Source organism: Sorex fumeus, unplaced genomic scaffold (genome assembly GCF_029834395.1).
Source record: "Sorex fumeus unplaced genomic scaffold, SorFum_2.1 ptg000130l, whole genome shotgun sequence".
Taxonomy (NCBI): Eukaryota; Metazoa; Chordata; class Mammalia; order Eulipotyphla; family Soricidae; genus Sorex; species Sorex fumeus.
In genome coordinates, this window is record NW_026606187.1 from 8048720 (window position 1) to 8070072 (window position 21353).

At 61.5% G+C, this 21353-nt stretch overlaps 1 protein-coding gene across 2 annotated transcripts; it reads left to right on the forward strand.

The window, feature by feature from the left end:
- The first annotated feature begins 1056 nt into the window (after positions 1-1056).
- GPRC5B (G protein-coupled receptor class C group 5 member B) lies at positions 1057-20805 on the forward strand. 2 transcript variants are annotated; one of them, XM_056138864.1, is made up of 4 exons: positions 1057-1185; positions 9580-10622; positions 17320-17432; positions 20654-20805. In XM_056138864.1, exons 2-4 carry the CDS (start codon positions 9617-9619, stop codon positions 20699-20701), a joined length of 1167 nt encoding a protein of 388 aa, XP_055994839.1. In that variant the 5' UTR covers positions 1057-1185; positions 9580-9616; the 3' UTR covers positions 20702-20805. The 2 variants fall into 2 exon arrangements, with proteins under 2 accessions (XP_055994839.1, XP_055994840.1); XM_056138865.1 differs by lacking the exon at positions 20654-20805 and adding an exon at positions 18599-18746 and having other exon boundaries at positions 1063-1185.
- Positions 20806-21353: the final 548 nt, after the last annotated feature.

Consider the following 21353-nt stretch of genomic DNA (forward strand, 5'->3'; position numbering starts at 1 on the left):
CTGTGTTCGGCCGGTCTGGTGGTGGTTGCTGGTGCCGCCCTGCAGGGGGACACCGAGCCCCGTTTGCATACACGACACTGATGACTGGAGGAATCCCCGCTGCAGCCTGGAAACGCTGTGGGAATGTTGTGGGAAGTTTCGGCTCACGAAGCCCAGGTGGCCGGTCCTGAGCAGGGCAGGGTCCCAGAGGAGCTCTCGCGGGGGGTCACTTACGCGCGCGGCTATTTGGAGAAGGGTCAAACGTCGTGTGTCTGGGCGATTTAATACGGGGGGCACTGCGGCTGGGGTGGGGAGAGGGTCCCTGAACTGGACACTGGGGCACGATCGATGAGTGGAGAACCAAGAGCTGCGCTGGTGTGTGAGCGCGGAACTGCACGCGCGCGGGGCGGGCCTGCCTGGGGGAAGGGGGTCTCCACGCGCGGGGCGGGCCTGTCTGGTGGAGGGAGGGGGTCTCCGCGCGCGGGGCGGGCTCTGCCCGGTGGTGGGGGTGGTCTCCGTGCTCGGGGGAGGAACCTGCCTCGTGTGGGGCGGGTCTCCGCGCGCGTGGCGGGCCTTTCCGGTGGAGGGAAGGGGTCTCCGCGCGCGGGGCGGGCTCTGCCCGGTGGTGGGGGTGGTCTCCGTGCTCGGGGGAGGAACCTGCCTCGTGTGGGGCGGGTCTCCGCGAGCGTGGCGGGCCTTTCCGGTGGAGGGAAGGGGTCTCCGCGCGCGGGGCGGGCTCTGCCTAGTGGAGAGGGGGTCTCCGCGCGCGGGGCGGGCCTTTCTGGTGGAGGGAGCGGGTCTCCGCGCGCCGGGCGGCTCTGCCCGGTGGTGGGGGTGGTCTCCGTGCTCGGGGGAGGACCCCGCCCCGTGTGGGGCGGGGGGCGGGTCTCCGCGCGGGGCGGGGATTGGCGGGGGGCGGGCCCTGCCTGGTGTAGGGGGGTGGTCTCCGCGCGCGGGGCGGGCCGTGCCTGGTTGCTGGGGGTCTCCGCGCGCGGGGCGGGGGCGGGCCCTCGGGGCGGGGCGGCGGCGGGGCTGCAGCGGCGCGGGCCCGGCCAGGGGGCGCGCGGCGCGGCGGCGGCGGCAGCAGCGGGGCGCAGAGGCCGGCGCGGCGGCTGGCGTGCGCGGGGCGGGGGCCGCGGCCGCGCTGCAGAGATGTGACTCGGGCCGCGGGCCAGGGAGCGTCGGCGCTGCGGGCCGCGGGGGTCGGTGAGTGCGAGCGCAGCTGCCGGGCGGAGGGCGCCGCGGGGACCCTGGAAACTTTTCCCGCCGTGGACCTTGGAGGCACCGGGGGAGGGTCTTTGGGGGCCCCCTTCGGGTTTCTGCGTTCAGCCCGCCGGAGAAGCTGGGATGCGGGGGAAGAGGGGCAGAGTGCGGCGGGATAGGAGCCGCAGCGGCCCGCAGGGAGGGGAGGGCCGGGGTCCCAGACTTGGGGGAAGGGGGTCCGCGGATGGGGGCAGCGGCTCTGAGGACCCGGGCCGGGTGGGAGAACGCGTGTCCGAGGAGGGTCTGGGGGCCACGGCAGGGGACGGGCAGGGGGCTGTAAGGAGAAACCAGCCGGGGAGCCCGAGCGGCAGGCGGGGGGCGCGTGGCGATCCCGGGTGGGGGGCTGGCCATTGGCTAGGCCGATGGAGGGGGCCGCGCTCCGGGCCGGCCGTGGCTGCGCGCCCCCAGCCCCGGGCGGGGGGGGCACTGCAGAGGCCGCGGAGTTCGGGGGCTACGGCCGAGAAGGGGGGCTGCCTACAGTGGCAGGGGTCTCGGTGCCCACCAGACCGTGTGAGGACTGTCAGCGCTGCGTCCCCTCTGCACAGGGGACACGGGCTCCCGGGCGCCGGACGCGCGGCGGGCGGGGCGGGGGGTGGTGAGCGAGGCCCCGACCTTGGCGCGGAGGACACCCCACTGCGGCTCCCGGACGCCGTGCCCGGCCGGCCCTGTCACCCTCCGGCCGGACCCAGCACCCCTTAACACCCGAACTCCTCTCCTCAAAGGGGGTGTCTCCTCGGCGCGCGGACAAAGGCCCCCGGAGTGTGGCGGGCCCGCGGGGTGTCCGGTGGGGCGGAGAGGGGCTCCCCTGGGCGACCCGAGCGCGCGCAGCCCAGGGGATGCGGGGGTCCCGCAGCCCTGGGACTCCAGCCCGGGGGACCTACCGCGAGCCCTCGCCCCCCAACTTTCCTCCCTGGGAAGGGGCTTGCGGAGGGATGGTCGTGGGGGGCTGCGGAGGTCCGCCGCGTGCCAGTGGCATGTAAATCGCATGCAGATCGGCTTCCGTGGGCCGAGCGCGGGTCCCCTGCGCCCCGCGCGCGCCCGGGACGAGTTGGGAGTGGGGACGGGCGGGGAAGGGGCGCGGTGAACCCCCCTCCTGCCCTCGCGGGGCGCCGGGTCAACTCGGGCTGACGGAGCGTGTGTCCTGATTGGGGGGCGCGGAGGCCCTGGCACGCTGCGGGCTGCGCGGAGGGCTGGGGGCGCGGGGCGCGGTCGGGGCTTAGAAAACGGGGAGAGGCAAAAGTGACCGGGCGATCTGGGGGAGGGCCGGGACCAGGCGGAGGGCACCGTTTGGAGGAGCCGAGCCTGGAGTGAGTGAACAAAGACTATTGTGGCGGCTCCCCTAGGCAGATGCAAGGCCGGTGGGGGTGGAGGCCGGAGGGCTGGGCCAGCCAGATGGGCTTTCGGGGTCACGGGAAGGCTTATTTGCCTCGAACCCGCGGGTCCTTGGAAGGATGCATTTGAGCGGGAAGGAGCAAGCATCTGGTCTCAGCAAGGAGCTAGCAAGAAGAGCACCCCCCACACACACACCCCTGCCGAATCCTTCATTCTTGCCTTTTGGGGATGCCCAGGGTTAGGAGTGGGGCCCGGGCCCTGGGGTGAGGGGTGGGGGGGGGGGCTCTTCCAGCCCCTAGGGACTTCTATGAGCCTATTCACAAAGTGATTCCGGTTCTGACCCACTCCCCACTTCGAAGCAGTTCGTGAGCACCTCTGCAGCAAACAGCCCCCCCAGCGCCCCTGGACGCTTGCACCCCCAGCTTCCTAGGGGTTCTGAGTCCCTCACATTTTCTACTCGAATTACAGCCCCAGAGGAACCTTCCACCCCGGAACGAGCGGCCAGGGATGCAATTTGCATCTAAATGACGGCTTTTATTTACAGCATAGGAGCTACTTTGCATATTCATTTATCTCGAGCCTGAGTTTCTGGCCAGCCTGTTTACTAACCTCAGAGGGTTGTTGAAGGCTAGTGGGGGGACTCTGGGTAGACCGGTGGTCTGGAGGCGCTGGGAAATGAGTTTATTGAGGTGGGATGGCTCGGACACCCTGTCTGGGTGAGACTGCGGGTTTGGAAAAGACGGGAAACCTTTTTCCAATTCGGTCTGTCTCCTGCGGGACAGGCAGGGGGCTGAGGCTAGAACAGGATTTGGCTGGGACTGGGATGATGCGGGGGTGGAGGGAGACAGCCAGCCTGGCCCCCCCGCCTGGTACGGAGTGGGGGGTGCAGACTCAGGGTGCACTGGAAAGGCCTGGGGGTTAGAAGTTATGGGAAATGGACCCCTCCCAGTCCCGGGGAGCCCATCCCCGCGAGGCCTGGAGCCGCCTCGTCTCTCTTTCGGCCATTTCCCCCTCACAAGACGAGTACCATGAGGGTCTTTTAGGGGGGTGCTGGGCCTGGGAACTCCTGTGTACCCTCTACACTGCGGGGTCCTTTTCCGGTACCTCTCAGGAGCTGTGCCAAGGAGGCTCCTGCCTGTGCTTCATTCTCAAGTCAGAGGGTCACAGAGGTTCCAGAATGCACAGGACATGGTTTGGTTCTTCCATGCCCAGAACGTGGTTCGGTTCTCGTGGTTCCCCACCCCACCCCTCACCTTTCTCCCGGGTGCACCTGGGGGCCTCCCAGTGAAGCTGGCCAGAGGGCTGGCTATCTGGAGCATCTTAGCTCCCTTTGCCCATGGCAGGGGCGAGGGGTAGGCAGGCACGGGGAACTGACTCCCAAGAGGATGGCAGGGTCTGGTTGCTGGGGAACCCAGGCTGGTTCTAGGTTCTAGGGTGCCCCTTGACAGACCCCCTTCCCAGGGAGCCTGCTGCAGCATGTGGGTCCCCTGGACAGACCACATGCTGCGGCTCCTGCCCTGACAACCCCTGGCCCCTCTGCTTAGTAGATCAAAGAGGGGGCCTGGGGACAGAGACCTGGGTCACCTCCCCACCTCCCTTCCAACTTCCTCTCCACAGCGAGCGCCCGACCTGGGCCTGGGAAAGTTCATCAGGAAAGTTCTGTTTGCTGACCTGGTCCCCCTGTGCCCCCGCCATCCTCACACTAAGTGAGTTCGGGGCGCACCCCACGCAATGGGAACTGTTAGCAGCGCCAGTCTGCAGATGGGGAGACTAAGGCTGGCCTGGTCGAGTCAGCAAGGGGCATGTGTGAGAGGAGGAAGGGGAGTCAGGACCAGAGGCCAGGTAGTCTCAGGGGTCTCGCTGCTGGGCACGGGACAGGGCTGGGCTCAGACCCCTGTGCTCGCAGCTGCCTCCGGGACCCCACCTGCACCTGGCACCTCTGCAGCCTCAGCTCCGAGCAGGGGCCCTGTCCTACCCTTGCAGAGGCTTCTGGGTCCTCTAGGGTCTGCCTGTGTCTGTGCACTCGCATGCATGGGTCTGTGTGTGTGTGTGTGTGTGTGTGTGTGTGTGTGTGTGTGTGTGTGTACCTACATGGGTCTGCGTGCATGTGTTTGTGTGTGCACGAGTCTCTGCATACATGGGTCCATGTGTACATGTGTCTGGGTCTGTGCGTGTGCATGGATCTGTTCATGCATGGGCTGTGTGCACGCATGGGTCTCTGTATGTCTGTGTGTGTGCATGGGTCTGTGTGTGTATCTGTTTGGTGCATGGGCCTCTGCATGTGTCTGTCTGATGCAAGGGTCTGTGTGTGCATGTGTGTCTGTGTACGTGCATGCGTCTTTCCATCTGTCTGTCTGTCTGTGTGCGTGCATGCGTGTGCTCCCGAGAGACCCTGTGTGGGTTAAGTGCGTCCAAATGGGTCACTTCTCGAGTGGCTGGCAGCAAAGGTGATTAGTATGTGCGCCCAGCCTTGCACACTGGTTGCCTTTTATTCAGGGCTCCTTTGGAGAGCCGCACGCCCCCGTCCCACGGGTCTGTCGGCATCTATTCCTCCTGTCCCCATCAATCCTGCCTCAGGCTAACTCGAAACCTCTAATCTGGGACGGCTCATTTGGGGGCGCCTGGAGAGCTGCTGAGGGGGGAGCACCAGGTGGCTGGCGGGGCTCAGCCAACAGACTCGGGAACGTGCGTGGGCTCTGCAGGGCCGGGATGCGCGTCCCCCTGCCATCTCCATTGGAACGTCTCCCACCTAAGGGTGCCGGGCCCTTGGTATCCAACCCGCTCAGGCTGGGGGCGGACAGTGCTGGATTGGGATGGCTGGGAGTTGGCACTGCTGAGGAACTCAAGGACCCCACCTCCCAGGCCCTCCGTTCCCTCTTAAGAAGCAAGAAGAGGGGTGGGAGCAATAGCACAGCAGGGCGGGCGCTTGCCTTGCACGCAGCTGACCCCGATTCGATTCCCAGCATCCCATAGGGTCCCCTGACCACCGCTGGGAGTGATTCCTGAGTGCATGAGACAGGAAACCAGGAGTAACCTGTGCATTGCCGGGTGTGACCCAAAAAGCAAAAAAAAAAAAAAAGAAGAAGAAGAAGAAGAAGAAGCAATAAAAGGGGTTGGAGCAATCATACAGAGCCGGAGGTGCTTGCCTGGCACATTCCCAGCCCAGGATGGCTCCAGAGAGGCTGTCACCTCACAGGTTTAGCAATGAGAGGGACCCCCCTGCAGGCAATTAGATCAGATGAAAGCCTCTGGCAGGCCCTTGGTTGTAGCCACATGCCTAAATGTGGGGTAAGGAGGACTTCCTGGAAGAAGCGGCAATATAATGTAGAGAATTGTCTTTGTTGGTGAGGGACTGATTGAATCGCAGCCCCTTTGGTTTAATCCCCAAGGGACAGGTTAATTGCTGCCAGCCCTGTGGAGACCTTGCATCAAGCATAGCTGAATCCAGCTGCCCTTGTGTATTAAGGCTGTACCGATTCCTTGTCCTTTTCCTCTGGGTGTATTTTACTACAGGGCAGTGATGTTCTGATTAACAAGTTCTTTCCGGCCCTAGGCCTGTGTCCTTTCAGCTTATCAACCCAACAAAAAGAGAATTCCTTCCAGTTAGTTCCAGCAAAAATCCCGGACCTGAGTCTCCATGTCTGGGTTTTGAGACTATCCGTGAACCAATCATTGTGGCTCCAGGGTCAGATTGATGCTTTGATTGGTTGGCCAGGCTGGCTCCGGTGGCCGGGCCCCCATCTGGAGGAGGCTCCCTGTAGGAAAGTGGGGACCACTTTGCAGAGCTGGGAGAGAAAGCGACCTTGAGCCACAATGGACTGAAAGAGAGGCTTCCCCGCTGAGGATGGAGGAAGAGCGCCGGAGTGGAGCCATTCTGCACCGAGAAGGCAGTAGGAGCCAGAGCAGGGTTGCAAAGCCAGTCAGGAAGGGGGCAGGAGCTGGGGACACCAAGTGCCACATTGTGGCCAGGCCTGGAGAGGGCATTCTCCTCCAGGAGAGCGAGTGAGGACCACCTCTGGCAAGGAGCACCCTCGGGTGCTGGCATGAGGCCGAAAGGCAGAGCCAGTTTCCTGGGGAGAAAGGGGGGGACAGGATGGGGATTATATTATATAATCAGCGTCCCTGGTTGAGGACCACTAGTTAAGATTCCCTGATTTCTGCACAGCCACCAGTGGTGAGGCTGGAGGCTGTGACCCAGGAGACCCAGTGTGACTCGCTGAGAAACCTCTTAGGGCTGCTTATCACTGATAAACTGTCTGAGGAGGGCTCTGCCTCAGACCCTGACCATGTCGGGGGGTGCTGGTGGCTTTGTGCTCCGACACCTCTGGTCCTTGGGTCGGGATCCCCAGGATGCTCCTGGGCCCTTGCACAGGGTTGGGGGGTGGCCCTCTGTCTAGGAGGCATTTTTTTCTGAAAGTGCCGTGTTGGGATGTGCCTGGAGGCTGGCCCTGCGACTCAAGTGAGTCCCACCAACGCATCCATCTGGGGATTGCAACAGACCCTGTAATTCAGCCTTTGGCTTTTCAAGAGAGTTGATGCCCTGGTGAGTCAGTCAAGTAAATAACCCCAGGTGTTGTGCAAATCACTGCTGTGGCTCTCCTGGTGACTAATGTGGATCCTGCCCCCCACCCCCACGGCCCCCTTTTGGCGAGGAGGGGCCACTGGAGTGGCACCCGGCCTCCTTTCCCTAGTCTGCCTCCTCTCATCCGCGGGCAAGGCAGCAGCACTCGCGTTCAGACTCCTCATCCGGGAGCATCAATAATTTATCCCAGCTGATGGACTCACGGCCAAGGCAAGACGCAAGCGTCAAGGAGCAGAGGGAAGTGGTCGATGCCGCTTTTACTTAGGAAAGCCCCTGCGGGAGCAGCTGAAGGCCAGGGGGCCGTGGCTGCCACATCAGGGAGCGGAGCTAGGGTAGGGGCGTGACTACCTCCAGCCCTGGGGGAATTGCTGGTGGGTCCTCCACCAGCAGTTAGAGCCTGGTGAATGGGGGGCACTGGCTTAAGGGCTTTCCAGTTGTCATAGCCTGGAACTAGGCCTGCAGTGGGTCCAACAGCACCTCCAACCGCATGATTAGGGGTGCAGAGATAGTACAGCGGGGAAGAGGCCTGCAGGCTGCCAATTCAGGTTCGACCCCCTGCACTGCAGGTGGTTCCCCTCCCCCCCACAGCCCTGCCAGAAGGATGCCAGGGATGTGGCCCCAAAGCAAATAATGATTATTAATGGCAGTGAGCTAAGAAAGAAGGTTCTGATGGTGAAGGAGTGCCCGGCCCCTTGACCCGCCCGAGGTCACTGTACTGAACTGGGACCCAAGGAGATAGGAGGGTTTTTTTTGGTTTTGTTTTTTTGCATCACACCCAGCAATCCACAGGGGTTACCCCTGGCTCTGCACTCAGGAATTACTCCTGGCGGTGCTCAGGGGGCCATATGGGATGCTGGGATTCAAACCCGGGTTGGCCGCGTGCAAGGCAAACACCCTACCCCCTGTGCTATCGCTCCAGCCCCCCCTTTTTTTGTTCTTTGTGTGTGTGTGTGTGCCTGGACTGGGGTGTGCTTGATAGGGAGCAGGCGAGGCAAGAGGCCGCTTGACTTGGCAGGAGCCATAGCACAACGGGGAGGGCTTTTGCACATAGCCCACCCAGGTTCCATTCCCGGCATCCCACAGCGTCCTCAGAGCACCACCAGCAGTGATCCCTGAGTGCAGAGCCAGGAGGACACCTAAGCACCACCGGCTGTGATCCCCCTAAAAAAGACAAGGGGCCATGTGGGGGGCACCTGTGGGTGTCCCTGTAGCATCCCCACAAGCGAGAGACTCCCTGGGCGGATTGGGGTCTGGGGGCAGGGCTGGAGACGGGAGAACTGTGGGATCTAGTCCTTTGGGGTCTACTATAAAGACCATCAGGCGTCTCCGAGGGGTTGGCCTTCGGGGGAGGGAGGCTGGACTGGGGACTAGTACCCGGATTTCTGGGGCCCGCTACATATTCAGTGAGCTTTGTCAGTGGCACTGGGGCTAACCGGGCGACGCATGCCTGTAAGCAGAGCTCAGCCGACTGTCTGGGAGGTTCCATTTTATTCCGTGGAGCAGCACACAATCCCAAGAACACACGAGGCTCGTTGCAGCCTGTGCCCGGCCATGGAAACCATGATTCCTAATGGCCAGGAACGCACAGACCAAGGCCCCTAAAGCTCCTTTCCCTTGCGGGGCCCAGAGGCACCCTCTGGGCACACGGGCTTGAGAGGACAAGGGGAGCGGGGCTTCCCTCCCGAGGGGGTCTCCCAACAAACTGACCCTTCCCCTTCCTTCCTTTCCCTTGCGGCGCCCAGAGGCACCCTCTGGGCACGCGGGCTTGAGAGGACAAGGGGAGCGGGGCTTCCCTCCCGAGGGGGTCTCCCAACAAACTGACCCTTCCCCTTCCTTCCTTTCCCTTGCGGGGCCCAGAGGCACCCTCTGGGCACGCGGGCTTGAGAGGACAAGGGGAGCGGGGCTTCCCTCCCGAAGGGGTCTCCCAACAAACTGACCCTTCCCCTTCCTTCCTTTCCCTTGCGGCGCCCAGAGGCACCCTCTGGGCACACGGGCTTGAGAGGACAAGGGGAGTGGGGCTTCCCTCCCGAGGGGGTCTCCCAACAAACTGACCCTTCCCCTTCCTTCCTTTCCCTTGCGGGCCCAGAGGCACCCTCTGGGCACACGGGCTTGAGAGGACAAGGGGAGCGGGGCTTCCCTCTCGAGGGGGGTCTCCCAACAAACTGACCCTTCCCCTTCCTTCCTTTCCCTTGCGGGGCCCAGAGGCACCCTCTGGGCACGCGGGCTTGAGAGGACAAGGGGAGCGGGGCTTCCCTCCCGAAGGGGTCTCCCAACAAACTGACCCTTCCCCTTCCTTCCTTTCCCTTGCGGGCCCAGAGGCACCCTCTGGGCACACGGGCTTGAGAGGACAAGGGGAGCGGGGCTTCCCTCCCGAGGGGGGTCTCCCAACAAACTGACCCTTCCCCTCCCCCCCACTTTTCCAGAACTTCCCGGCAGGCGACAGCGGCTTCAGCCGGAAAGATGAGAACCCACCAGGCGCTCGTCTTCCTCCTGCTCTTTGTGATCGCCTCGGGGGCCTCGGAGAACGCCAGCACCTCCCGGGGCTGTGGGCTGGACCTGCTGCCCCAGTACGTGTCCCTGTGCGACCTGGACACCGTCTGGGGCATCGTGGTGGAGGCGGTGGCGGGGGCCGGCGCGCTGATCGCGCTGCTCCTGATGCTCATCCTCCTGGTGCGGCTGCCCTTCATCCAGGACAAGGAGAAGAAGGACCCCGTGGGCCTGCACTTCCTCTTCCTGCTGGGCACCCTGGGCCTCTTCGGGCTGGCCTTCGCCTTCATCATCCGCGAGGCCGAGGCCGTGTGCGCCGCGCGCCGCTTCCTGTGCGGGGTGCTCTTCGCGCTCTGCTTCTCGTGCCTGCTGGGCCAGGCGTGGCGCGTGCGCCGCCTGGTGCGCCGCGGCAAGGGCCCGTCGGGCTGGCAGCTGGTGGGCGCGGCGCTGTGCCTGACGCTGGTGCAGGTCATCATCGCCGCGGAGTGGCTGGTGCTGACGGTGCTGCGCGACGCCAAGCCCGCGTGCGCCTACGAGCGCCTGGACTTCGCCCTGGCGCTCACCTACGACGCGGTCCTGCTGCTGGCCGCGCTCGGCCTGGCCCTGGGCGCGCTGTGCGGCAAGTTCAAGAAGTGGAAGCAGAACGGCGCCTGCCTGCTGCTCACCGCCGCGCTCTCGGCGCTCATCTGGGCCGCCTGGCTCACCATGTACCTCTTCGGCAACGCGCAGCTGGGCCGGGCCGAGGCCTGGGCCGACCCCACGCTGGCCATCGCGCTGGTCGCCAGCGGCTGGGTCTTCGTCGTCTTCCACGCCATCCCCGAGGTCCACTGCTCCATCCTGCCCTCGCCGCAGGAGAGCGCGCCCAACTACTTCGACACGTCGCAGCCCCGCATGCGCGAGACGGCCTTCGAGGAGGACGTGCAGCTGGCCAGGCCCTACATGGAGAACAAGGCCTTCTCCATGGACGAGCACAACGCAGGTAGGGGGCTGCCTGCAGCTCGCGCCTGGGCGTGCGACCCCCCTCCCCTCCCCGCGGGCACCCCCGTCTCCAGGGCCGGCTTTTTATTATGGTGACGATTTTGCATTTTGGGTCACACCCGGCTGTGTTCAGGGCTGGGTCTGGGAGAGGACCAGGGGCTAACGCTCTTGACCTTCCGGAGTCCTGGGTTTCCTCCCGGCACTGCATGGCCCCCTGAAGCAGCCGGGAGCAGTCCCCAAGCTCACAACTGCTGGGTGTGAGCCCCGCCCCCCAAAAAAGAAAGGAAGAATAATCAGAGAATGTATCCCCAGAGTAACAGACCGGTGTGATGAGAGGAGTGCCTACAATTCTTGGTGTGTTGGCTGAGGTGCTCTAGTGGGGTCCCCTGAAAGCAGAGCCTGAGACTCGAGGTGCAGGGGCTTGGCTAGGGAGGTGTCCCGACAAAGGAGCAACTGGGGAGACTGAGCCCTGGACCTTAGATCAAGGGCCAGATGAGGGGCAGGAGCGACAGCAGAGGGGGAAGGGCGTTTGCCTTGCATGTGGCAGACCCGGGTTCGATTCCCAGCATCCCATGGGGTATACCTTGAGCACCTCCAGGAGTGACTCCTGAGTACAGAACCAGGAGTAACCCTTGAGCATCGCCAGGTGTGACCCAAAAAGCAAAAAAAAGCCAGATGAGCCAATCCATTGGGTCGGCAGCGAGGTCCCCAGAGCAGTTGGCTGTGGCATCTGCCCCCCAAACTCCTGTTCCCCTGCCTTAACCCAGCAAGTTCCTTGAGCCTCAGAGGGCAGCGTTGGCAAGCACTTGGGGTATAGGCCGTGGTGCGCCCAGAGGATGGGGGAGGACCATCCCCCCAGGCACAACTGCCATGACCTGGCTCACTCCCCTAAAGGCAGATTTCCAGGGGGGCGTGGGGGGTGCTGTTCTGAGTTTGTTTTTCTGAAAAGGTGGTGGTGGTAGGGGAGACAGACCCTTTTGGGCCTCTGGCCTCAAAGCTGTCACCTTTGTTGTGGACAGCACCGAAGCCTGACACGCCCCATGGCCTGCGGTGATGGTCTTGCATCTGCCACCATGCCCGGGTAGTCGGGAGGTGAGTGAGAATGTGGGTGCTGGGAAAGTGTCTCCCGGACTCTGTCCTCGAGGCTGCGTGCTAGGCTCAGAGTCCTGGAGACAGAGCGAAACTATGCTGTGGGTTCCCGGTGGGTGTCCCCGTCCCCCGCCCCCCACCCCCAGCAGCACCGCCACCCGCTCCAGCTGGCCAGTTGCAGCCCATCACGCACTCAAGCATGGAGAGTGCCAGACCCTGAACCAAGTCTCAGTCCTGACCATCACCGCAGGCCACGGGGCGTGTCAGGCTTCCGTGCTGTCCACGACGAAGATGACAGCTTTGAGGCCAGAGGGTCTGTCCCCCCACCACCACCTTTTCAGAAGAACATACTCAGAGCAGCCCCCCGCCCCCCAGGAAATCTGCCTTTAGGAGAGCAAGCCGGAGCACTGGCAGCTGCGCCTGGGGGGCGGTCATCCTCCCAGGGGCCTCTGGGAGCCCCACACACGTGCTGGACAGCAGAAGTGGGCAGTGGGCCCTGGGCACTGCTCCCAAGCTGCTCCAAAGACTGAGCTGCCCCCACTGAGCTGAGAGCTGAGGCTGGAGAGCGGCCTTGCCCCCCACCTCCCGACTGGCCGGCACTGCCCTTCTCCCTGCTGGAATGTCCCCACTTCCCCACACCCCACTGCGGGGCATCCCAGTTGGCCTGGGGCCAGGTGCCCCTGCTCCCGCCTGCCCACAGCTGCCCCCTCCTCTCCAGGGTCCAGGCCAGCGGGAGACTGCAGGGATGGGCACTGGCTTTAGGAATGCCAGGCCACACCCCAACGTGGTTACCGGCCCCCCTAAACTGTATGTGGGCCCAACTGCTTCCCTACTCTGGATGTGGCTGGAATTTTGTGTTTCTCCCCCTCCTTTTTTTTAGTTTTTAGGCCATATCTGGAAATGCTCAGGGGGTCCTCCTGGCTCTGCACTCAGAAATCACTCCTGGTGGTACTCAGGGGACCCTATGTGAAGCTGGGGATTGAACCCGGGCCGGCGTGGGCAGCGCAAGCACCCTTGCCACTATTCTATCACTCTGACCCCTAGAATTTTTTTTTATTTTATTTATTTATTTTTGCTTTTGGGGTCACACCCAGCGATGCTCAGGGGTTGCTCCTGGCTTTGCACTCAGGAATTACTTCTGGCGGTGCTTGGGGGACCCTATGGGATGCTGGGAATCGAACCTGGGTCAGCTACATGCAAGGCAAACGCTCTCCCTGCTATACTATCACTCTGGCCCTCAAATTTTTTTATTTTTATAACCCAGCTTGATCCCTGGTACCCCCCAAGCACCACAGGGAGAAACAACCCCGGAATATCACTGGGTGTGATCTCCCCCGCCCCAAAAAATCACAGGGGACCAGGCAGGGGAGGCCCCCAGGCAAGGCCGCTCCTTCAGGAGACTGACAGAGGCCAGAGTGCCCGCTCGCTAGGATGGCCTTTGTTCCAGAAAGCCCAGTACTGCAGGCTGCTGGCCGCCTGCGCCAGTCCCTGGCCACACTGGAGCAGTGGTGGCATCTTGGGTGCTGACCTCAGCTGGCTTGTATTTTGGGGAACCGGGCTCCCCGGAGACCTCGCCCAGCAGCTGTGGTTGGTCCTGCTTGTCTTGCCTTTTAACCGGCCACCTCCCTTCCCTTGGGAGAAGGGCCCGGGGACAGCCAAGGGCTCAGCCCAGAGGGAGCCAAGAGCCTGGGGCACCCCACTGCCCAGCCTGCAGCTACGGGAGGGCATGAGGCAGGCAACAGAAGATGAACACTCAGACCGTTGTGCTCCCGGTTCCCAGCCCAGGAAGCGTTATGAGGGTCAGGGGCTGTGCTCAGGTTGCTGGGAGGAAGTGCCTGGGCATCCTGGTGGCCCCATGTCAGAGACCCCGGGACCTTGGCCCATCACTTCCCAGTTGAAGACCTGAACTCAGCTCTTCTTTTTTTTTTAGAGGTGTGCCGTGCTCAGGGCTTACTCCTGGCTCTCTGTTGAGGGGTCCTTCCGAAGGATGGAGGACTGTGTGGGGTGCCAGGGATCGCACCTGGGTTGGCCATGTGCCAGGCCAGTGACGTACTACTGTGCAAGACTATCGCTCCAGCCCTGGGTTCAGCTTAGGGCTCCAAACCCCTCTGGTCTTGCAGCAGAATCAGGGTGAGGAAAGGCTGGCGTCCAGTGTTCACCTTCTGGCTTGGCGGTCCCCAGAGAGGATGAACTCTGCCTTTCCTTCAGTGCTGGCCCAAGTGAGTGTGGGCTACTTGCCTGGATTCATGCCTGTGCGGATGCCACACCCAGCAGAGCTGGGGTAGGTGGAGGGGGCAGACCTACCCGAGGGTTTAATGCTCCGTCAGTTGTGCTCCGGAGGCCATGCGCTGCCAGGGAGCAAACTCAAGGCCTGCACGTGCTGGGCGCATGTTCTGCCCCTCAGGTTATCTCCGTAGCTCCTTAGATTCTTAAAATCACAAGTGATTTTTTTAAATGGACTTGAGTTGATATAAGTGAATAAACACCCCAACCTGCACCAAACAACCACCACTACAAAACAGATGCCAGGGAGGCAGTTTCCAGGAATGGTTCGATCAGGTGTTAGCTAGATTTGGTTCATCCTGTCTCTGGGCTCTGTGAGCATCATGGCAGCCTACCCCATCTCAGGTTGCACAGAGTCCTGGGGTTAAACATTCCCCAGGGCAGATCAATTCCAGGGTCACCTCTGGCTGGATCTGGTCACCCTTTCCCACACCAGTGAGTGCTATGCCGTGACTGGCCAGGCCTGGATCGCATGTTTACTTCCCAGCTGGGGAGAAGCCTGCACCCAGGGGCTGGGTATCCCGAGACAAACCACAGATACCCATGGAGAGGCTAAATATATCCACAGGTAGTATGGAGAGGGATCCAGGGTGGGGAGAAGGCTGCCTTTGTTCTCCGAGCAGACGGTTTGCCCGTGGGGGTCTCTGTGCTCTGCATCTTCCCTCTTTCCTGGCTGGAAATGAGAGGAAGAGCCCAGGACAGATGTCCTCCATCCCAGTGGGCAGCCCCCAGCTGCCCCTTCCTGCTTCCCGGCACAGCGCAGGGTACCCCTCACTCAGGAGGTGATAACTGGGCTGCTTGGAAGCTCAGTGAGGAGGCAATCACAGTGCGATAGGACAGCAGGGAGGGCGCTTGTCTTGCATGCGGCCGACCCAGGTTCAGTTCCCGGAATCCCATAGGGTCCCCGGAGCACCGCCAGGAGTGACCCCTGAGCATCACCAGGTGTGGCTCCACAACCTCCAAGCCGCTGAAAGGAAGGCTTCAGGAGCTAAGGCCTAGAATGCCCCTCCCCTCCCCCCAGCCTTCGTGTCTGGTGCGGCCCTCAGCCTCACTTCAGTTCCAGTTGCTTCTGAGTAGCACCAACAGACAGAACCACTCCTATGTGAAGGCTGGGGGAAAGGAGTCTGGCAGAGATCGTTCTGGCAGTGAGACCAAGTGAGAACTTGTGGCGGGGGCCGCAAACCCACCGGGAGTGATCCTTCAAACAGAACCCGGAGTCAGCCCTAAGCACTGCCGGGGGTGGCCCCCAAACGAAAGGAGACCGTCTCTGAGCAGATCCCCTGAGGTTGCGGCCACTTGCCAGCGGTGTGACCCTGGGCCTGTGGTGCGGAACAAACATGGGCACCCATCGTGTCAGGGAAATGAGACAGTTTGGCAGGTAGAAAGCGCCTTTCCCAGTGGCTGGCTCCGGGCTGGAACCCTGAAGGTTGATACGGTACTGAGGGCAATGGGGGGGGGGGGGGGGGACCTCTCCCCAAAGTGACCTGCAAAAATCCCCAGCGCACTTGCTTCTTCTTTCACCCAGAAAAATGACCCCCTTCAGGGCCCCGTGGAAGGGAAGGTTTTCCCAGCAAGGCAAATCTGGGCCTTTGGTGTGAGTGCAGATGACGAAGACGCTGTTTCACTCCAACGGGCAACTTTAGCTGGGTTTTGTCTTAGAGAGTTTCCACTACTTTGTTATTTTGCATTAGAGGACTTTTCGAGGAAGTTTTCGTGTCACAGAAATCCTGAGCAGCACAGGGAAAGGGAGACCTCCTCCGGGCCACACTTTTAATCAAACAGGCCCCGGCCGGAGAGCTGAGACAGCAGGTAAGCGGCCTGCCTTGCACATGTCTTGCTACAGTCGCGTTCCCAGCCTATCCAGGAGTGACGCCCAAGCACAGAACCAAGATGGACCTCTGAGCACCATCGAGCGGGGTCCACCCCGCCCCCGTCCCAATTTATAGAAAGAAAACTGAGCAGGAAGTACAGTGAGTGCCTCCTCCTCCTCCTCCTCCTCCTTCCACTTTTCTTGCTTGGTGTTACAATTGTTGCCCCTTGTGGTTAGATAGTTGTACTTATTAACTGCATTCCATGAGGCCATCTCTAGAGCCTGGTCACTTGATGGCCTCCAGAATGGCTACACGCCCAAAAGTGCTGGGTCTGGGGCCTGAATGAGGGGTAGGAGAGACATGGGCTCCACTGTCCTCAAGCCTGCTAAGAGCCAGGAGCCAGGAGCAAGCCCTGGTCATCACAGCGTGTGACCCCAAAAACTTTAAAAAAAAAAGCGACTTCATTGTATCCCCCCAACCCCACCCTGGGCATTCACTCATCTCTTTTACTGCTTCTAGAGTTTGGGCATTTCCAGATTACTACAGTTGGATTGATTCACAGTCTATGGCTTTTGCTTTTATAGCTGGGCTTCCTTCACTTAGCAGTAAGCCGAGTGAATTTATAACTGAGTTTTCATTACCAAAAAAGAAAAGAAAGAAAGAAATTGGGGCCTGGAGGAATAGTGGGCAGAGAGCACCTGCTTAGAAATCTCACAAGCACTTGGTCATGAGTTCGAACCCCCAGAGTGCCACATATGTCAGACATTATCCGGCAGTTCTGATGGCGATGATTCCTGAGGTTCCTGTGTTCACACACACACAGCTGATGCCTACCTTTGGTGGTAAGACACGTTGACAGAGAGACTGGGGAGATAGTACAGTGGGGAGGGCACTTGCCTCGCATATGGCCGACCTGGGTTCGATCCCCGGCCCCCATTGGTTCCGGAGCACTGCCAGGAGTCAGCCCTGAGTGTGCTGGGTGTGGTGTGCTGTGGTGGCAGAATTGGGATGGGGCCCTTCCCTTCTCTCCCCGGAAGCCCCTTCTCCTGAGGTCCATGCTGGGGTTCTCCAGCTGCCTGGAGCCCGTGACGTTGAATCCCACGCCTTGGCCTTCTGCGATGAGGGGTCTTCCAGGGGGTCTTCCAGCACAGGCGTGCAGAAGGAGCCCCTTGTCTCCTGTGGCCTGATGGGTTGAGGCCGAGGAGAGGGGACCACCAGGGGAGGGTCAGAGCCTCAGCCCTGGGCCGCCTCCCCCTGAGCCTGGCCTGTGCTCCGGATTCCACAAACTCGAGCAGGGTCAGGCGCCCGGCGCTCCGGAGAACAAAGGCCCCTTTGTGTGACTTTTGTTTTGGTTCAGGCTTGTGACAAAGGGGAGGAGTGGAGGGGAGGGGGGGTTGCCTGGAGCTGGGAGTTGATGCCTGTGAGGAAACAAACTCCTGTCCCTTTTTTTTGGTTTTGTTTTGTTGCTCCCCTCCCCCCCTCCTGGTGGCGTGCCTGGTCCCCGCCTCCCGGCAGCTCTGCGCACGGCAGGATTCCGCAACGGCAGCCTGGGGAACAGACCCAGCGCGCCCTTCCGGAGCAACGTGTATCAGCCCACAGAGATGGCTGTGGTGCTCAACGGCGGGACCGTAAGTATCCGGAGGTGCCGTCCGGGCCGGGACGCAGCGGGCGCAGGTTCAGCTCGGGGGACTGCCGCACACACAGAGAGCATGCTCCGCTTCCGTCGCCCCCCCTCCTCTCTGAAGACCCCCGATAGCCAGCCCGCCCCTTCCTGCTGGGGGTCTCGGAACCCCCCCATTACTCTTCCACAGCCAGAGGCCAATTCCCCTCCCTGTGGAAAGTGGCTTTTTGGAAAAGCTCAAGTATCAAAGAAGCCCCCAGCCAGTCTCATGGGCATCCCCCCAGGTCCGCATCTCTCGGTCCCGCTGGACATTTTCTGCTGGACATTGAGTGTCCCCCAGCCCACCTCGGTCTCCTTAAGAGCTGTCTAGGAGAAGAAACTGGGCGGGGGGGAGAGGAAGGTATGTTTTGTTTTCCTCCCGGGAGCGCAGAGCCCACTTTTTTTCCCTCTGGTGCCAAACAGAGCCCCGCAGAACCCTCATCCTGTGTGTGTGTTCGCTTCCCGGGCCGGCGGCATCCTTCGTGCTTCCGCCGTGATGCCGCAACGCCCTTCTCATCCCCACGCTTAGTTTCCAAACATGGCTTCATGCTTCTTCCAGAAACGTCCGCGCACCCCTTAGCCTTCCATCCTCTCATACGCCGATTCCATGGTTCAGTCTCAGCCTTTTTTTTTTCCTCCCTTTCTTTTCCTTTTTTCTTTTCTTGCTTTTTTTTTTTTTAATTCTACATCAGAGATGGTTTTGGGTCTCTTTGGGGAACTTGGGTTTCCCAGATACGCCCTCCGAAGCGCCCTCATCTCCCCCGCCACCCACCCGTGGCCTATTTTACGGTGAGGTGCCAGTGTGACCTGCAACTATACCTGCAGTTGCAGAGTGAGATCAAATATAGTCACGGCTCGAGGCAGGCCCAAACTCTCTGGGCTTCAGACACATCCGGGGGGCGGGGGCGGACCTTTCTGTGGGGGTGTTTGATGGCACAGAAGGGATGAAGATCTTCCCGTGCAGGGGTCCCCACCCCACCCCACTCCCCAGCACTTGAAGTCACTTTCCTTGGAAGTTTCCGGCCGGGCAGAAACAAGCCAGGTCCCTACCCCTTGGTCGCGGCGTGAGGGAACTGGAGCGGCAGGCCGCTGTTGCAAAGCACGGAATTCTCAGTGTGTTATCCTTGCTTCCAGATCCCAACTGCTCCGCCAAGTTACACTGGAAGACAACTCTGGTGAAAGACTTGATAGTTCCAGACAATAAGTCTCTCTCTTCTCCCGATTTTACCCCCTGGCTCTGCCGTTCTTGAGGGTGTCCCGGCTACGGCCCCCACAGTCGGGAGGTTTGGAAATCCCGGAGCGAGGGGGGTACCTTGTGTCAGTGTGAACACCGCTGAACTGAAGAGCTAACCCCGACTGCCCTGCCCTCCCCCCACCCCCAACATGCACACACAGGCGCGCGCGCACACGCGCACACAACTCATACCAAACCGACCTCAGTCCTTGCCAACTAAAGCCAAGCTCCTTGCAGATAGTATTAGGCTCACTGGGAAACGGGGCTGGGAGCACAGGTTCATGCTCCGGGGGTCGAACAGAACCACATTTCACAGGGGCCAGCGTGGAAGGAGTGGGGGTGTGGGGGTGGTGCCGGGGGCTACATTGAGAAGCGGGCACTTGCCCAGAGCTCACCACCGGAGTTTGCACATTTCAGGGCCACCAGGGACTGCTGAGGAGGTGGCCGCCAGGCTCCTGGAGTTACGGGGTCAGGGGAGCTTTCCCACCAGTTAGTGGTGGAGGGGCCCTGGCGAGGACCAAAGAAGAGAAGGCTGGGGGGCCCACAGATGCCTCCCGTTTAGAAAGGGGAGACCCTGGGGCTGGAGCGATATAGCACAGCGGGTAAGGCGTTTGCCTTGCACACGGCCGACCCGGGTTCGATTCCCAGCACCCCATAGGTCCCCTGAGCACCGCCAGGGGTAATTCCTGAGTGCAGAGCCAGAAGTAACCCCTGCGCAATGCCGGGTGTGACCCAAAAAGCAAAAAAAAAAAAAAGTAAGTGGTGCCCCCGTCCCATCTGTGGCAGAGTGTGTGGCACATGGCTCCTTCTGCCTGCTCCACTCCCAGGCGGAGGGGGGCTCCTCCTGGCCCCGGCTGGCTTATCTCCCAAGTTTATTTCTCGAGCTCGGCGAGAGCCACGGGCTCCCAACCCTGACCCTGGTGGCAAGTCATCCACGATGAGGTCATGGAGAATTCCGGGGGGTGCCCTCTGTGGTTATCTTACCCCATCCCAACACCCCCCTCCGGGCCTGGGGTACAGGCATGCACAGGGTCTTTTCCGGGCGGGGGTGAGAGGAAGCTGTTGGGGGAAACTTCCCAGACATTCTGCCTTGGTTCTCTGCGAGTTCCCTGAGAACGGTTCTCTTCCCAGCCATCGTTGCGTCTCGGTTTCCATCTGTCCTGAACGAGTCATTCCTTGGTTCTTGGCATTTCCCATGTCCCGGTCATCCAACGCCCCATGTCCTCTGCGCTGTTTGGCCAGCAGAATGGCGCGCGACCACGCGAGCTCGAACCGGACGGGCCCGGAGTGCGGAATGCAGGCTGGTGGGTCTTTGTGCACATCTTCTAATGCCTATATTGCTTTTTTTTTTAATTTTCCTTTTTCCTCCATAAAACAACCCCTAAGCCTTTACTTTAACCTTTCAAGAAAAATGAAAAAAAAAAGGTTAGTGTTGCCGGGGGTGGTGAAGAGAGAAGCTGACCTCTTCCTAAGCCAGTGTCGGAGCTGAGCGCGTTTTAATAAACCTTCTGATTTCCCCCCCCGGCCCTAGTGTTCTGTGTCCTTGCCCTCGCCCTGCAGCCCCCCACACCCTGTGGGAAGCCCATCAGGTTCCCCGCTGCACACCCATGCGTGCTCGGGCACAGGCTGCCCTCCAGAGTCGACACCACCCCCCCACCCGCTCCCCACCCCCAGCTAGTACATCTGGTGTGAACTGCACCTGGGAGGAAGGGGCGGGAACTGCATGGTCCTTGCTACCTGCCCAGAGCACGTGCTGGCTTCTGGAGACTCTGGGTTCATCACTGGGTGGGCTGGACCCTGAGGAGAGATGGGGGAGGGACAAAAGCAGGTGTTGGGGGGATGGAGGGTGGGCAGGGAGGGAAGGTGGGGTTGGGGGGGTTTGCATGCACACCCAGCCTTCTGCAAACGGCCATCTCAGGGGTGACCGATGACAGCGTTCCACATTCTCGTGCCAGGAACTGGTGGTCCAGCCCCGCTCTCTGGAGTCCTTTGGAGCGCTCTGAGACCTCCCGGGCACTCGGTCTGCAAGAGTCCCCCAGGCCCCTTGCAGAGGGGAGCCGTTCTCACGATCGCTTTCTCTCTCAGTTCTTGGCGCCGAAGGTGAGCACCCCAGGAAAGGCTCTCGCTGGGATACAGGGATCCCACCGCCCAAGGAGCGGAGTCTTGCCCCGCGGCGCCCCCCCCTCCCCTGGAAAACACCACCCCCCAGCAGACCGCTTGGCTTGGCTTGGCTTTCAAAATCTCTGATGCGTTCTTGTGCTTCTGGGCTTGCTTTTATTTTGGCCGGGACCCTCTCGCACCCGTGCCTCAGTGGGTGGGGGTGCTGGACAGAGGCAGGGAGGGGCGGGCACGGTGCACCTGGCCGACACCTGCAGGGCACAGAGCCGCCCCCCACCGACATCCCAGCAGTCAGGGTTGCCCCACACATATCCCTTCTGCAGCATCAATGGTACCGTGGCTGACGGGCTGCAGAGGATGTGAACAGGGCAGTTTGGGGGGGTAAGGAAGGGCGCAGGCACCTAACCAAGCACAAGCCCCTGACTTCAGCCCCCCACCCCCACCCCGGGACCCTCAGAGCTGCTATCTCTCTCTCTCTCTCACACACACACACACACACACACACACACACACACACCGCGTTCCTGTCGCTCTGGG

Excerpts from the sequence above, each read along its gene's own strand:
- GPRC5B (XM_056138864.1), top strand. The coding sequence starts at position 9,617 with ATGAGAACCCACCAGGCGCTCGTCTTCCTCCTGCTCTTTGTGATCGCC. Across the intron at positions 10,623-17,319 it reads CATGGACGAGCACAACGCAG|CTCTGCGCACGGCAGGATTC; the intron begins GTAGGGGGCTGC and ends GCCTCCCGGCAG. Across the intron at positions 17,433-20,653 it reads TGGTGCTCAACGGCGGGACC|GAACTGGTGGTCCAGCCCCG; the intron begins GTAAGTATCCGG and ends TTCTCGTGCCAG.